This window comes from Myripristis murdjan, chromosome 21 (assembly GCF_902150065.1).
Source record: "Myripristis murdjan chromosome 21, fMyrMur1.1, whole genome shotgun sequence".
Taxonomy (NCBI): domain Eukaryota; kingdom Metazoa; phylum Chordata; class Actinopteri; order Holocentriformes; family Holocentridae; genus Myripristis; species Myripristis murdjan.
The window spans coordinates 23,966,898-23,982,500 of NC_044000.1; the positions used below are offsets into that span (position 1 = coordinate 23,966,898).

Consider the following 15,603-nt stretch of genomic DNA (forward strand, 5'->3'; position numbering starts at 1 on the left):
TCTGATTCTGATTTTGACTCTGGATACCGGGGCAGGGTAAAACAAGGGGAGGCATCAAATTGAAAGTATAAACCAACAATCAGTTTTATTTGATGAGAATGGCAGACGAGTTGATTTTTTTCTTTTTTTTAAATGTCATGGTTTTATGGGTTGAGATTTTGTACATGTAGACAATCCTGGTACATAATGAATTTATTGTCATCCCCTTTCTTAATCCCCTGTCTTTCCAGTCTATCAGCACTGTGTAACAACTAAGAAATAACCCCCAAAAAATCTAAAACAAAAAAACAACAGTCACAGAAACAAAGGTAGGTTAGTTTGTGCTATTTTTCTAATTTGTGTAACAGACATTTATAGTTATATGATAATAATATTACAATAATATCAAGTAATGCCACAAAAAAGTCAAAATAGATATTAAAATTAGGAACAACAACTAACAACGAAAATGAGTGTCCATCCAAAAGAACAAATGGGGATCACTGCACTGGAATGTGGAGAAAAACACACCCCTGCTTGAGGTTATATCAACTAGGTGCCCTTAAGGATGGACAATAACTGCTGTGAGGGAATTCTCTCTTTAGCTGTAGGTCACATTAAGACCCCGTTTACACGACAACGGAAAACGGAAAACTCATTCCTTTGCGTTTTTAAAAAGTTCCATGTTTATACGATAACGCTGTGAGAACGATCCTCGTTCACACGGATCCGCAAATACAACTGAAAACGCTGTAGTGTGCATGCCAGGCCAGTAGGTGGCGGTGAACTTTGCAATGTAACACCACAGAATAGCACCGCGCGCCTGCGCACAAACAGCTCGATAGTCCACCATTGTTGTTGTTTTCCTGTTCGTGCATGGCTGAAAACGTCATAGTCACGCGAGAAGTGGGGCCGTGTCATCATCGTTTTCACAAGAATTGCGTTTTGCCAGTTTACACAGCGGCGGGGAGAGCGGCGTTATCAAAAAATTCCACTCTGGAACCCGGTTTCAAAAGTTTGCGTTTTAAAGCACCTAAAATGCCGTTGTCGTGTCAACGAAAGGCCAAACCGCAACAAAAGTTTGCCGTTTTTGTGAAAATCGTTGTCGTGTAAACGGCCCCTAAGACACTGTAAGCAGCTGCATAGTCTCCATGTTACCAAGGCCTTAAGTCTTAGGCATGCCAAACATAGGGAGACAAGACCAGGCAGATCGATGAAGGGATATATCTGTTAAATAAGGAATGTCAGTGAGCAACCCTCAGATTAGGTGTGGTACAACACAGTGTTCACACTTGTAGCTCTCATACTCTCTTCTTCTTGGCCAAGTATCAATGAAAATATCCTTGGTGTAAGACATCACAGTCTCCTGAGATCTCCTTTGCACTGAGAATTGACCAGAACCTTGCTCTTTTCCATCACAACTGCCACATCCACCAGGTCCCCCTAGTCAAACGTAGCCAAAACGCTTCCACAGGGAAGGACTAGAGTAGCCTCCTAATTAGAAACATGAAACACCTCAACTGGCTCTTATCAATTCGGAAGCACTTTGAATTCTTCCCAAATGTCTAAGCTCCTCACTTTATCTGTAAGCTCAGCCATCCTGTAGAGGAAAGTCTTTTAAGCTGCTTGTATCCACAATCTTATTCTTTAAGGTACTACTCAAACTTGTAACCACTGGTGAGGGCTGGAATGAAGCTTTACCACTAAATAAAGATCTTGACTGTTTTACTACAGAGGCCATGGTCTCAGGCTTAGAGTTGCTGATCCTTATCCTGACTGCTTCACTCTTGGATGTAACCCATCCCAGTACATGCTGGAGCTGATGGCTTAATGAAGCCAGCAGGACCATGTCATCCACAAAAAAAAAAAAAGAAGTCACCCAGAAGTCACCATTCTAGACACCCTCCAGCCCCCAGTTCATGCAAATTATGACCAGCATTGGTAACAAAGCACAGCCTTGACAAAGTCCAGCACCCACTGTGAATGAGCTTGACTTGACCCTGTACACCATACCCCACAATGCTTGCCGTTATTTTCCAGCTGTTCTGATCTGATTAATGATTAGCGTGTTGAAGCAGTAGAGCTTAATATTTAGGAACATTTGTTGATGGCACTTTAAGTTTTACAGCCAATAAAGACTACATTTTTTAAAAAACAGTGCAGCGCTTATATCTAATCAGGAAATTGGATTCATCCTGTTCATCCACTTTTTCAAGAATTCATAAAACTGCCCTTGCGAAGACGCTATAGAGCTGCTGCAGCAACCAACACCAGTCTATCATACCAAATGCATTGCTAAATTCTTAAAAAAACATTCACACTGGAACCATTTCAGCTATTGTCAATTTTATTCAGTGTGTTGTGGTTTTACTATTGGATGGGTTGTGATTTACTGTCATGTGTTTTAACCAACTTGTAAACTGGAGGTAAGTGTTCTTCATGTTAACAAAGCACATGTAGACTGGATAAACTGCCATGACCCCTTTAGTACCCTTACCATGGTAAGGACTTGGCCCACTCTTCCATGGTTAGGATGGATTCTTCATTGTTCCACCTAAATCTGATTTTCAACAATCGGCTTCAACAATAGTGTTTCTTTTCCAACACCCTTGTGTAACCTTTCCCAGGGAAGCTGAATACTGTGATACCACTATAGATGGAGCACACTCTCTGGTCCCCTCTTTTAGAATAGGAATAACTAATAATAACTAATAACTAGGGCTAAAACTGGTGTCATTTTTGCATACACATGTGCTGGCCTGGCTCTACCTGGTTTTGACTTTGCACATGGGACTGTTACGGTAATTGCTAATCTCTCAAAGCAGATGATCTTTATAATATTGTTCTATAATTTCAGAGTTAATTTTATGGAATAAGTACTCATTTTATGGTCTAATAGTCATTGTACACCTTGGTATTTGCTTTGTACTGTAGTGCAAATGATGACTAACTGTCTACTTGGTTAACATGTTGATGAAATGAAAAACACTTCAAGAGAAAGTTTTGTTAAAAAAAGTTTAATCATTTCTGGTCAGTACAGACATGTTGATCAAAGATGATTTACATATCCATGATGCGCCTCATGCTCATGAACCTCATGCCGCCCATGCCCATGCTCATGAAGCTCCTGTACTCTCCGGGCCTGAAGTACATCATTCTGCCTCTGTAGTGGGCCTGCTCGTACATCAGCCAGTGGCCGTCCATCACGTTGCAGGACATGCAGTTGGACATGCGGTAACGATCCATGATGTTGTCACAGTCATCCATCAGCTCATACATCTGACCGCCAAAGTTCTCCCTCTCGTAGATCCTCATCCTGAAGTGTCCTCTGTGCTGTAAAGCAAATGGAAACATGAAATGTAATGTTTTCAAACTGTCCATGATTCAAAGATGTGCTATCAGAATGCTGTCAGAGTATCAGATGTGTATCTTACCATGGGGATCATGCGGCAAGACCTGATGCAGTCTCTCATGCCCATCATGCTCATGTAGTCAGAGTACTCTCCCCTCCTCATGAAGTACTGGTTTCCCATGTAGTTGGGACGGTCGTACACCATGAAGCAGCCGCTCTCCACCCTGCAGGAGTGACACCTGCTCAGGTAGGAGGACATGTCAGAGCAGTCGCTCATGCACTCATAGGAGCGACCCTGGAAGTTCCTGTCCTCGTAGAAGATGATCTGAAAAGTGTGAGACATGACAAAGGGGTGTTTGAGACCAACAATAATACATCTTTACATTGATGTGCATTAAAACTAAAGCGTGATGTCACTGTGCTTACCTTGCCCATGGTCATAGCAGTGATGTTTTTGCCGCAGAACTGTGTTTGTGCTACACTGTTGGCGGTCCTGTTTTAACTCTTACTTTTATACCTGGTAAAACCCAAAGAATCCGTGCCCCCTATTGTGTAAACCCCTGACCCAGCAGCATGGTATAGAGGCTATAGAGTGGTGAAGGGTGTTTGTCGCATTTCCATGGGACTGGATCCCCTAGAAGACTTTAGAATAGATTTTTCCAAAGGGATGTCAAAACAATGAGCAAGTAACAACACAATGTACCAGACAATAGTCTCTTTTTACATATTTCAAAACACATTGTATTGCCCTCTCTGTGTGGGAAATTTAGAATTCGTAGACAAGAGAATTCCAACAAATGAACTTGGTTTCCCAGTAAATAATGGATAACTGTATGAAAATTGTTTTTTCATCTGTTTGTAGAGCAATGTATAGATATGTATGGGTATATGGTCAGCATCAAAAAAAGATGAGGAATTGCTGGTTATGTGGCAATCATTTTTGGCTATGTTGAACATAAATTTAGATACCTTTTGGTATTGATTATCAGAAAATGATGATGTCCACTATGGGATAATTTCACCGCATTTAATGATGCATCACTCACGGGAAGGAGACTAAAGTTAGTCTCCTTCCATAATGTTAGATACCTTTTGGTATTTATAATCAGAAAATGTTGAAGTCCACTATGGGATAATTTTACCACATTTAATGATGCGTCACTCACGGGAAGGAGACTAAATGGTCAACACTACAGTATTATCAGATTATTTGTACCTGTAAAAAACGGTAAAAAGTGAACTTGTAGGTCTGTTTTTGTTTTCAGTGATCTGAATGCAGGTGACTACCTTGAATATTAAAAAGGTGAATCTACATACCTCTGTATGTGTTAATGATAATCACACATGACTCATAATCATGAGCTGTTTTAAAACCCTACTGTCACCAGTGGTTAGTCATATTATTAATGTCTAATTTGATAAGCTGACTACAAAGATATAGTTATTAATTTTAGATAAATGTCATGAGATTATTTTTCCAGACACCTCCGCAAATTGTGATTACAGATGTTGAGTAATTTCAGTGCTCACTGTTAATTTTAAGAATATTTCAATCAGGAAACACACTTAAAAATTTGTATATTTTTCCACAATGCTTTTTTCTAATTAAAATGGTACAAGGGGACAGAGTAATGATAATGATCATGATCATGATCATGACAAGGAGAAGAAAGTTTAAGAGGAATTAGAAATGAAAAAAGTGATTTCTGTGTCTTACAATTTGGTGCTCTGCAAACATGCAGCAGCACTGCAAATTCAATTTAATAACAATCTCTAAAAGGAGATGACACTGTTAGCACCCGATTCTTTTGTTGAATGCTCAAGTACAGACTGGAGTCAATCTTCAGCTCTCAGATATAATATTTGGTCACATATAAAGCAAGGCAGCGCTGGTCTCAAAGTGACAGGGCTCTCGCCGGATCTCTATCGGAATGAGCCCTGATGCACATTTATCTTCTTGGGCTTGGGCCTGCCCCGTACATAGGTTGGACTCACGCAACCGAGTATAATTGGCCAGTTACCCGGACATGGACAGGCCAACCACTGTCCATGCCTTGTTGACTGTGAATGTTGACTGGGCGTGTATTTAATGCAACAGACCTAAATAACAAGATAGAGAAAGCACATCTGGCTCCTGCTGTGTCTATCCTCTGCTTAGCAGCCAAGCTGCCCTGAACTATGTAATACATTGGATATGCAAGAAACATTGAACTATACGGCCAATTGTAACAACACCGCTCACTGAGGCACTGTCAAGAGAGACTGGAAATGGACAAGAGATAGATTTTGTATTACCATGGAATTAAACTTAATGTAATTATATTATGAGATATTAAAGTGGGGCTCCTTGTGCATTTAAAAAGCCCATAGAAATGTTGCTACTTTTCATGAGCCTCTTATGATTGGACCTGGGTTCTTTTGATCAAAGAAACATCTGTGCTGAAGCTGATGATCCTAATCCAGTTGCATATGCACAAACTGAAGCTTCTAATGTGTAAAACATAAAAGTAATAGGAGTTTAACTGTTTTGTGTAGTCTGGCTCATAATTATGTAGGGTGACATGTGCTTATTGTAAAGTGTGAAAATAGAGATCCTTCTGCTGCATTCATTGAGCCAGAAAACAACTATATTCACCTTGGCTTCTGCATGACATTTAACTGGCTGTTGTAGTGGTTTTCAAAATGGGGTCCAGTGACCTTCAGGGTCCTTGAGTGGCTTCCAGGGGGTCCTCAGCACAATGAGGAATAATAACTGTATGTTAATTCACTAGAAACTGTTACAATATTTAAAAAAAAAAACAAAAACAAAAAAAAAAAAACTGTATGAGTGGTATGTTAACATTATCTTTTAATCTCATTGTTTTGAATCCATCTTTCAGTGCAAATACAAGTGTAATATCTAAACAATTTACTATCAAACACAAGCCAAAATATCTTTTCACATCACAGTCTGTCAGGCAAAGAGATTACATATGCAGGCCTGCAGTTTAAAGAAAGTCAGCTTGGGCATCTGGAACACACACACACACACACACACACACACACACACACACACACACACACACACACACACAAACAAACAAACAAGTTTGAAAACCCCTGTTTAACTGCATGTTAAATCCAATATGAGGCTTGCTGCAGTAGGATGAAGATACCAGGCTAGGAAAAAAGACACTTAGGCTACGTTTACACGTAGTCGGGTATTTTGAGAAACGAATATTTCCCTCCCTCTGTTTTCCAAAATAACATTGTGCACACGGCATCGTTTTCAAAATTTTTTTTCGTTTACATCAACCCACATAAATACGCCGTCGAGCGCCATCATAACTACGCCAAGCCTATGGGCAGCGGTGTAGGAAGAAGGAGAAAGCCATGCAAGCCAATCAGAAGCCAAACCAGACAGCAGTCCGCCCAGGTCGGACCCAAAACCGGCGATGCTGGCGGTACCGCGGACTGACTCTTTGTGTTGCAGGGAGGAGACTGACCTCTGAGCCCTCATTCATCTCTGCTCCTTGATATAAAAAAGCAGCTGCATTTGCAAATGCAAACATATGGAAAGTGTCTGCACCAACAGAAATACGACTGCTACTGTGAATGCATCCATGATCATCACCATCATAGACATAATATACGTAGGCTATATCATGTCTATGATCACCATAGCCAAATGTAAACATTGCGCACACATTTGGTGCATAATGTGACTTCGGCTGCCTGAAACGCTGTATTTCTCCGTTTTTCTCAGTTTACATGCAGATGCGAAACAGGAGTTTTCCTAAATCTCCACTTTGGCCGGAGTTTTTAGAAAGAATCGTTTTCAGAGGCGAATTCACCATTTGCGTGTAAATGAAGGGCACAAACGAAGGGAAATGTCTCCGTTTTTAAAAATAGCCTACCCGTGAATGTGTAAATGTAGCCTTAAAGGATGTGATTTTGAATGTTTACTTTATTTACTACAATTTTCCCACACTTTATATCACAACAGACCATTTTGCAAATCATGCAGGTGTGCTAAAGATTTCTCAACATAAAATTAAAATCCCTTGATTCTCAAATTTGAATTTTTGTTCGGAACATCCGCCTTATAATGTTCTGCCTCTGCAGCTAACAAAGTCTTCACCATTCATAAACTACAGAGCTGATAATTGGCAAATGTTTTCCAGGGACTATTTCCTGGCAGAGAGACTGTTTCACTCTTCCCAATTTCAAGTCATAAAAACACAACAGTGCTGTTGCTTTTTGGAAAACTAATGTGGACGACTTTATTACAGTGACTGAATACTGGTGTGAAGAAAGACTGAAATCTCTGAAAGTTCATTCTCATATCATAGTGGAATGAGTGGAAACCAACATCTGGATAAAAGGCAGGAAAACTGACAGTTCTAAAAAGACTGCTTGCTATGGGAAAAGATCACCAAAAATTTGAAGTACAGTATATACATTGTGCAGTGTATACAGTATATACATTGCATGCTAAACATGCAAAATCGCTGGTATAGTCTTTTAAGAGGAGATGTAAATATGATTTTGTTTTTCCCTGGTGGCTATTTTGTTGATAAAGACCAAAAAAAGCCAAACATCTTTGAGTTTTTCTGTTATATGTATATGACGTTGATATTTCTTGATTTTGTTGGGGGGAAAAACACATAACCCAAAACATGTTTTCTCCTTGCACATTGGCTATTGCAAACAGAATTTGCTTGCATTAGTGAATCCAGTGAAACCAACTTTGACCTGTTCCCCTTCAACCCTCAGTTTGCTGCAGCTCCTTTATGTAAAGGCCTCCAAATGGGCCCAAATCTAATCTTTTACTGTGCTGTACATCCATTTTTTTTAGTGATCAGTTCATGTCTGCTTCTGTAAATATGCCATATGCTTAATAAATGCATCACACCAACACCAGAATGTGAAAAGTTATATCATTTATTGATATCAGAACATACATTTAGCACATATCCATGATGCGCCTCATGCTCATGAACCTCATGCCGCTCATGCCCATGTTCATGAAGCTCCTGTACTCTCCGGGCCTGAAGTACATCATCCTGCCTCTGTAGTGGGGCTGCTCGTACATCAGCCAGTGGCCGTCCATCACATGGCAGGACTGGCAGTCGGACATGCGGTAGCGGTCCATGATGGAGTCACAGTCGTCCATCAGCTCATACATCTGACCACCGAAGTTCTCCCTCTCGTAGATCCTCATCCTGAACTGGCCTCTGTGCTGTTGTACAGAAATAAAACCATGAAATAATTAAAATTTGATTAAAAAAAAAGTTAAAGGTTGCTTGCACCATTAAGAGGGGTGATATTGGTCAAAGTGCTCTAGTATGATGGTGTATTTCTGGTATGATGGTGCATTTAAAACTTACCATGGGGATCATACGGCAGGACCTGATACCAGTGCTCCATCCCATCATGCTCATGTAGTCGGAGTACTCTCCCCTCCTCATGAAGTACTGATTTCCCATGTAGTTGGGGCGGTCGTAAACCATGAAGCAGCCGCTCTCCACCCTGCAGGAGTGGCACCTGCTCAGGTAGGAGGACATGTCGGCGCAGTCGCTCATGCACTCATAGGAACGGCCCTGGAAGTTCCTGTCCTCGTAGAAGATGATCTGAAAAGCAGAATTAGCAGGCATTAAGTGAGGACAACAACCATCATGTATTTGTTGATACTGTTGATTAATGGTAATTAAATGTGTAATGCTATATTATTTTTTTACCTTGCCCATGGTGCTGGTGGTGGTTGCTTGTCAGATCTCTCAGAGAACTGTTGATGAACTGATGCCCTGCCTGTTTTAACCTCTAACTTTTATACCTGACCAGACCCAAAGACTGTGTGCCCCTCTATTGTTAAAACTCCTGACCCAGCAAGCCTATGGAGTGTTGAGTTGCTTACTCATATTCCAACAAGAGTCACACTTTATTTGAATAGAATTGCCCCGTGGCAATAATAAATTATAAAGGAAACATATATTTTCTCCAAAAAGAAAAAAAAAAGATCGTTTAGAGGTTTTTAGAGGTTATCTGCTGTTTTTAATGTAAATAAAATACATGTGGCTTTGTTTTCACCTTTGTTTCATACAGTATGTAGTGCTGCCTGGGGCCACACAATGCTTCCATTCAATTCGGTGGGCTACGTGAAAGCCACAGGCAGCCCACTATTGTCACTTAGCTTGATTTACTGTATGATTCCTCTTTGATTTTGCTAAATTAAATAATACATTATTGAAAAATGAATGGCAGCCTTTTCAGATTCTTCTAAATTTGACTGTAGTAATTCTGATTTCATTATGTTACTTTGTTGAAAGTGTCCAGAACCTTCAATGAACTGTATGTATAATGTGTCAACATGTAAACAACACACTGTATTATAATGTGAAGTATTCTATGGGGAGTAAGATTACATGATTAAAAAAAATCACTTTCAGTGTAGGAATTGTATTTAGATTTATGGAGAGTGAAAAATATATCATTTGCTATTTCACACTGGAGAGGCAAACTGTGCCCTACCTAGTACTGGAAAACAATAAAAGTAATAAGGGCCAGTGAGGGTAACACTTTACCACTAGGACTGAAATGTTCCATGGCTAAAGGGGTTCATACATTTTTAACAGGATCATTTTTTACACTTAATTGTTTTATTCCCTTGCCCTGCTTTTTAAACTGGTACTGGGGTGATCTGAATGATCTGAATGACCATGAGGAACTAGATACTAGATGCTCCATTTTAAAAAATGACATAATGTAATTTAGAAAAAAATTCATCCTGTGATAAGACAGTTTCTCAGAAAATATAATTGACATACAGTATGATATACAACGATACAATCTCAGGTATTCTAACCCCAATAGCTAACTACTTTTACACTAATACTTTTGATTTTGTGAGTTTGTTAACTGGCAAATTTTGAGGGTATCTATTACTGTAGTACTGTTTATTATAGTCCTGACATACATCCTGACTGACAACACGTTCATAGTTTGAGATGTTGACAGTTATAGACTGAAATGCTCTTGGGAAGTGAAAAAATGAACATGATTGAGTCACGAATGTTTGATCAAATTCTTAATTTAGCTTGTCAAGTTGTAGATAAAGATGGAAAGAGGACATGTTTACTATGAACAAACCCCTCATTTCAACAGGGGTCGCTTTGACCCCTGTAATTCATGTAGGATTTTTGGGTCATGCATTATAGAGGCAGGACTGGAGTTATACATCAAATGATACCGTGTAGATATGGTAGCCAGAGTGTAGTGATAAACTACTGTTTGTTGTAATTGCTTGCCAATACAATTTGGTGTCTGAGCTGCCCGAGCAGGACGTTTTTCAAGTCAGCAGAGTCAGCCGTCTTATCAGCCTGTTGTTACTGATAGTGAGTTCAAAAATTACTGAGTTGTCTCGGGAGCTAGAAATAAGCCTGAATGTAGGTACAAGGCAGTGGAGGTAACTTGAGCTGTATTTGGCTTTGAGGAGCATCAGAGATCACGGTGGAGGATTTCTACAGGGACCATGGACCCATTTCAATCAAATGCCTGTGATGGGGGATGCCTGCTAGATTAGCCCAGCAATCATGCACACACATAATCAGCCCTGTGACATTTTGATCAGGTGGCTGATGAATGGTGCTGCTTGAATTGCATTAAATGTATGAATTCTCAGTTTGGACTATGCATTGCAATAAATTGGTAGACTTCTTTTCAGAGTTAAAGTAGCTTACAACAACAACAACAACAACAACCACAACAACAATACTACTACTAGTAGTAGTAGTAGTAGTAGTAGTAGTGGACACATTTACCAATGTAATGTGCCTTTTTTGTACAGTTATATGATGTCAGTCTCTTGCAGCATCTTACTCCAAGTGTTCTCTAGACGTTTGAACAAAAACACAAAACGTATTCTAAATATTTTCTATTTCTCAACAATACTAAATTATTTATACTATACATAACTGAACTTGAATGTATGTAAAGATTGCAAAGTTAGTACATAAAACTGCTTGGCCCTCAAGCTACATCCGGCCCGCCAGAACTTCCCATCCAGCCCACTGAATAAAAATGAATTCAGAAAATGTGATGGCCTTCCTATTTTTTTTTCTCATGCTCTCATTTAAAATACATTTTGGCTTTTGGTTGCATGACAAACAATTCAAAAGCCTTTTCTTCCTGCAAGCATTTTTCACCAATCAGGACATTGCATAATAGTGTCCAAACCAATTAAAATTGATTAATATTTTCTGCCGGTCTGTCTTCAGGACTGCATTTTTCAAGCATCACTCCTCGGTGAACTGCCTCTTTGGCAGAGGTCTGCACTCTACTAAGATCATTTTCTAGTTAAGTATCCAGTTATTATTGTTGTTATTTGAAAGTCCGGTCCTCACAATGTCTGTTTAGAAAAATTCTGGCCCATGAAAAAATGTAGTAGATGATGCCTGGTCTTCATACTGGCGTTTAGAGAGAAAAAAGTGAACTGTTGGCAGAAAATATGTGCATTTTAATGAGTAATGTGTATTTAGAACAATCATCCGAGTTTCTGATGTAAGTGAAATTCCATCTCTGCATATTTCCTGCCTGGGATGTTTGTAAAGTCACCAAATCAGTCTAACCACATATTCACACAGAGTTTTTGATCATACTGATCACTCAGACTCTGGGAGCTAGCAATAAACTGCAATCTAAACTCAGAAGCTCCAGTAAATACTTCAAATGTGGTTCCATATATATGTCATATATTTGTTTGTTGAATCAATAACACCAACACCAGAATTTTGATTTATATCATTTATTTATGTTAAAATACACAATTACCACATATCCATGATACGCCTCATGCTCATGAACCTCATGCCTCCCATTCCCATCTCCCTGAAGCTCCTGTACTCTCCGGGCCTCATGTACATCATCCTGCCTCTGAAGTGGGGCTGCTCGTACATCAGCCAGTGGCCGTCCATCACGTTGCAGGACATGCAGTCGGACATGCGGTAGCGGTCCATGATGTTGTCACAGTCGTCCATCAGCTCATACATCTGACCACCGAAGTTCTCCCTCTCGTAGATCCTCATCCTGTACTGTCCTCTGTACTGTAAAGCAAATGGAAACATGAAATGTAATGTTTTCAAACTGTCTATGATTCAAAGATGTGCTATCAGAATGCTGTCAGAGTGTCAGATGTGTATCTTACCATGGGGATCATGCGGCAAGACCTGATGCAGTCTCTCATGCCCATCATGCTCATGTAGTCAGAGTACTCTCCCCTCCTCATGAAGTACTGGTTTCCCATGTAGTTGGGACGGTCGTACACCATGAAGCAGCCGCTCTCCACCCTGCAGGAGTGGCACCTGCTCAGGTAGGAAGTCAGCTCAGGGCAGTCGCTGCTGGTCTCATAGAAGCGACCCTGGAAGTTCCTGTCCTCGTAGAAGATGATCTGCAAACACAGCGACACTCCATCAGTATCATGTGAACCTGAAGCCGCTACAAATGTTTAATGACTAGCTGCTGTAAATGTAGTGAGTGTCAATTGAAATTAAAGAAGTTTAAATAAAATATTTTTCTTTTTTTTCTTTCTTTTTTTCCCCCCAGTGAATTAAAGAATGAAAGAATCAGTTCCAGTGCCTACCCTGCCCATGGTCATGATTGTTTGGTTTTTCCTCAGGTTGTGGAGGAGTCGTGGCTGTTCTGAGTTCATGTTGCTGTTAACCCTTACTTTTATACTTGCTGAACGCAAAAACATAGGTAGTGGTCCTATTGTGCAAAGCCCTGACCCAGCAACATGGCATAGAAGCCTACTGAGCAGTGAGGACTTTAAAGGGTTATTATCTAGCACTGTTCACATCTCTGTTGCAACTGCATGTGTACATATTGTTGTCTAACATAAAGAGGTAAACAGAAGATTCCAACCATGCAATACCCATGACAAAACCAACTCTATCTGCCATATTTCATGTAACCAAATGAATAAACATATTATATTATATTATATTATATTATATTATATTATATTTCTTAAAAATATGAGTCAACCCATTTGTGAGAGAGCAACTGATGACACTGATGGTAATAAGTAACCATTTTCAGCACTCACAGCTTAAATGTCATGCTGTTATCAAGCTCATAATACAGTTAATGTGTAGATGGTTCTATTCTATAAGTATAGAGTGAGAATTTGTATTTTGATTTAAATGTGTGGATGATGGCTAATACATTTTTTTCCCATGAGAGCTGGGAATAGGGTTCAAATTTTGCTTGCATCATGTAGGGATGACAGTAGTGATCATTTTAAACTATCCACAAACAGTCCTTTTTTGAGACATTTTTTGAGAACTTGTAAATTTTGAATCATTTGCATTAAATAACCACACCAAAGTTGTGTTCTATTTAACTGAGTTCAGCTAATATTGGACAATGTAACTGTTCTCTGAATTGCAAGACTGTCTCTCCTCATGGGTCATATAAACCAGGACTTTATTCTGCCTGGCTAGATGACATGGGTCATTATTAAAGGATATAAATTAATACTACAGCATGTTTAGGTTTACACTGTCCAATAAAATCAAACAAGGTTTTATAAACTGTCATTCCACTCATGTGATAGGTTTTAGTTACGGTTGTGGGGGGGACAAAACAAATCCAAATCCATTCTCTGCATCTAAGCTAAGATTTGCTTAGTCTGGTGTTCATACCAGTCGAGAACACATGAAGAAATAGTTTAATATGAGCATCAGTCCATTTTGCAGTTTGTCCTTGGTTCATTTTGTTCTATGCTACATGGTGGCTATCAATATTATATACCCACATAATATCATGTGTTTTAGGGTCATTTTGGAGGATTTCAGCTGTTACTAATATGGTTGAACATTGGATATAATATTGAGTTAAGTTAAATGGAATGGAAATGCTGAAACTGCATCATAAGCTTGACAGATGTGAGACTTTCTAAGAGATATCCCATACATGGATGAGACACTCGCTGATCTGCAGAGCTGACAGAGGACAGAGATGAACACCCTTAGACTGTACAAATCCTCTTGAGGGAAGCACCTCACCACAACACTCAAATAAGAGCGTGCGCCCTCTCACCCTCATGGTGCTGGCATACTCATCCCCTTGTGTCCTGACTGTATATTCTATTCAGATGACAGTATAGAGTTTGATAATGGTTGGCCAAGGTGCTTTGTCTTAAAGCAGAGAAACAGCTTGTTAGACCTCCTATGTATGTACACTTGTACACTGAATGTGAATGGATGGATTTAGGGTATTTTAGTTAGTTTAGTTTAGGGTTAAATGAAAATATGGAAGAACATTATTAGTGTTAGGTTTTACACTGGTGCTAATGCTAGCCATATATTGGCATTAGGCTGCAAATGTATTGTAACTGTAATTTTGATGGTGGATGTTCTCTCCATGTGGGATTGTATTGTTTTGAATGAAGGACTGAAGTTTAGGCGGACACATTCTGACAATTTGGAAAAAAAAAAAAAAAAAAGAATCCCCAGATATTTGACATTGCCAGCCAGTGGATAGAGGAATAGGTTGCTTTTAAGTTGCAGCACTCCAGCTGCCCATGTCAAGTGGTGCAACTGCAGCTTTAGACCAGTTAATAGAGAACTGAGAAATTTTTGAGAACAAATTCATAACTGTAATAGTTTCCTGAGTGACGTTTGGAATATTTTGTTAGTAAAGTAGTATATCGTCTGCATACAGGCTAATTTTAGGCTGGGTGATTTAGAATTTCCATTCGCTTGATTTGATTTGATTGAAATATTGCCATGGGTAGAAGTGTAATGGAGATGGAAAATAAAAATGAAGACAGTGGGCAGCCTTGCCTTGTACACCTCTGTTGCTGAAAAGCTTGCTGATGATTTTCTTATGTATATATATTTTTTTAGTGCTATTTATTTATTGTATGTAATGTCTTCTCTACCAAGCAGAGGTGCAGACCCCAAATTTCGTTGTGCAACATATACAGTGACAATAAAGGCTATTTGATTTGATTTAATAAGTCCAGTAGTTGTGATAGGGGACACTGGTGAGCTGTAGAATGCCCCTATCCATTTAATGAATGTCAGTTCAAAATAATTTAGTGTGAAAAGAAATGCCAAATTAACTTTATTTATTGCATTCTCTACATCCAGAGAAATATTTTAACCAGCCTGTGCATCAAACTGGAAATCAGAAGATCTTGCACACACGGGCACAGAAAGGTTTTCAAAGAAAACTATCATCTCCTAATTTTTTGTGCCTTATCTGCTATTCATATTTCCATAAGGCAGCCC

The 15,603-nt window shown here is 39.4% G+C and overlaps 3 protein-coding genes across 4 annotated transcripts; all 3 read right to left on the bottom strand.

Moving 5' to 3' along the window:
• Nucleotides 1-3,019: 3,019 nt before the first annotated feature.
• On the bottom strand, nt 3,020-3,807 carry LOC115380323 (gamma-crystallin M2-like). 2 transcript variants are annotated; one of them, XM_030081451.1, is made up of 3 exons: nt 3,758-3,807; nt 3,414-3,656; nt 3,020-3,312 (listed from the first exon to the last, which is right to left on the bottom strand). In XM_030081451.1, the coding sequence occupies exons 1-3, from the start codon at nt 3,770-3,772 to the stop codon at nt 3,040-3,042; spliced, it is 531 nt and encodes a 176-aa protein (XP_029937311.1). In that variant the 5' UTR covers nt 3,773-3,807; the 3' UTR covers nt 3,020-3,039. The 2 variants fall into 2 exon arrangements, with proteins under 2 accessions (XP_029937311.1, XP_029937310.1); XM_030081450.1 differs by lacking the exon at nt 3,758-3,807 and having other exon boundaries at nt 3,414-3,674.
• Nucleotides 3,808-8,276: 4,469 nt separating this feature from the next.
• LOC115379459 (gamma-crystallin M3-like) lies at nt 8,277-9,193 on the bottom strand. The gene is made up of 3 exons (XM_030080152.1): nt 9,052-9,193; nt 8,701-8,943; nt 8,277-8,552 (listed from the first exon to the last, which is right to left on the bottom strand). The coding sequence occupies exons 1-3, from the start codon at nt 9,058-9,060 to the stop codon at nt 8,277-8,279; spliced, it is 528 nt and encodes a 175-aa protein (XP_029936012.1). The 5' UTR covers nt 9,061-9,193.
• Nucleotides 9,194-12,127: 2,934 nt separating this feature from the next.
• Nucleotides 12,128-13,016, bottom strand: LOC115379458 (gamma-crystallin M3-like). Its single transcript, XM_030080151.1, has 3 exons — nt 12,948-13,016; nt 12,513-12,755; nt 12,128-12,411 (listed from the first exon to the last, which is right to left on the bottom strand). Exons 1-3 carry the CDS (start codon nt 13,014-13,016, stop codon nt 12,136-12,138), a joined length of 588 nt encoding a protein of 195 aa, XP_029936011.1. The 3' UTR covers nt 12,128-12,135.
• Nucleotides 13,017-15,603: the final 2,587 nt, after the last annotated feature.

Coding starts and splice junctions, on each gene's coding strand:
- LOC115380323 (XM_030081450.1), bottom strand. CDS start 3,674: ATGTCTCACACTTTTCAGATCATCTTCTACGAGGACAGGAACTTCCAG. Junction 3,313..3,413: donor CTTGCCGCATGATCCCCATG/GTAAGATACACA, acceptor TTTGCTTTACAG/CACAGAGGACACTTCAGGAT.
- LOC115379459 (XM_030080152.1), bottom strand. Junction 8,553..8,700: donor CCTGCCGTATGATCCCCATG/GTAAGTTTTAAA, acceptor TCTGTACAACAG/CACAGAGGCCAGTTCAGGAT.
- LOC115379458 (XM_030080151.1), bottom strand. CDS start 13,016: ATGAACTCAGAACAGCCACGACTCCTCCACAACCTGAGGAAAAACCAA. Junction 12,756..12,947: donor CAATCATGACCATGGGCAGG/GTAGGCACTGGA, acceptor CTGTGTTTGCAG/ATCATCTTCTACGAGGACAG. Junction 12,412..12,512: donor CTTGCCGCATGATCCCCATG/GTAAGATACACA, acceptor TTTGCTTTACAG/TACAGAGGACAGTACAGGAT.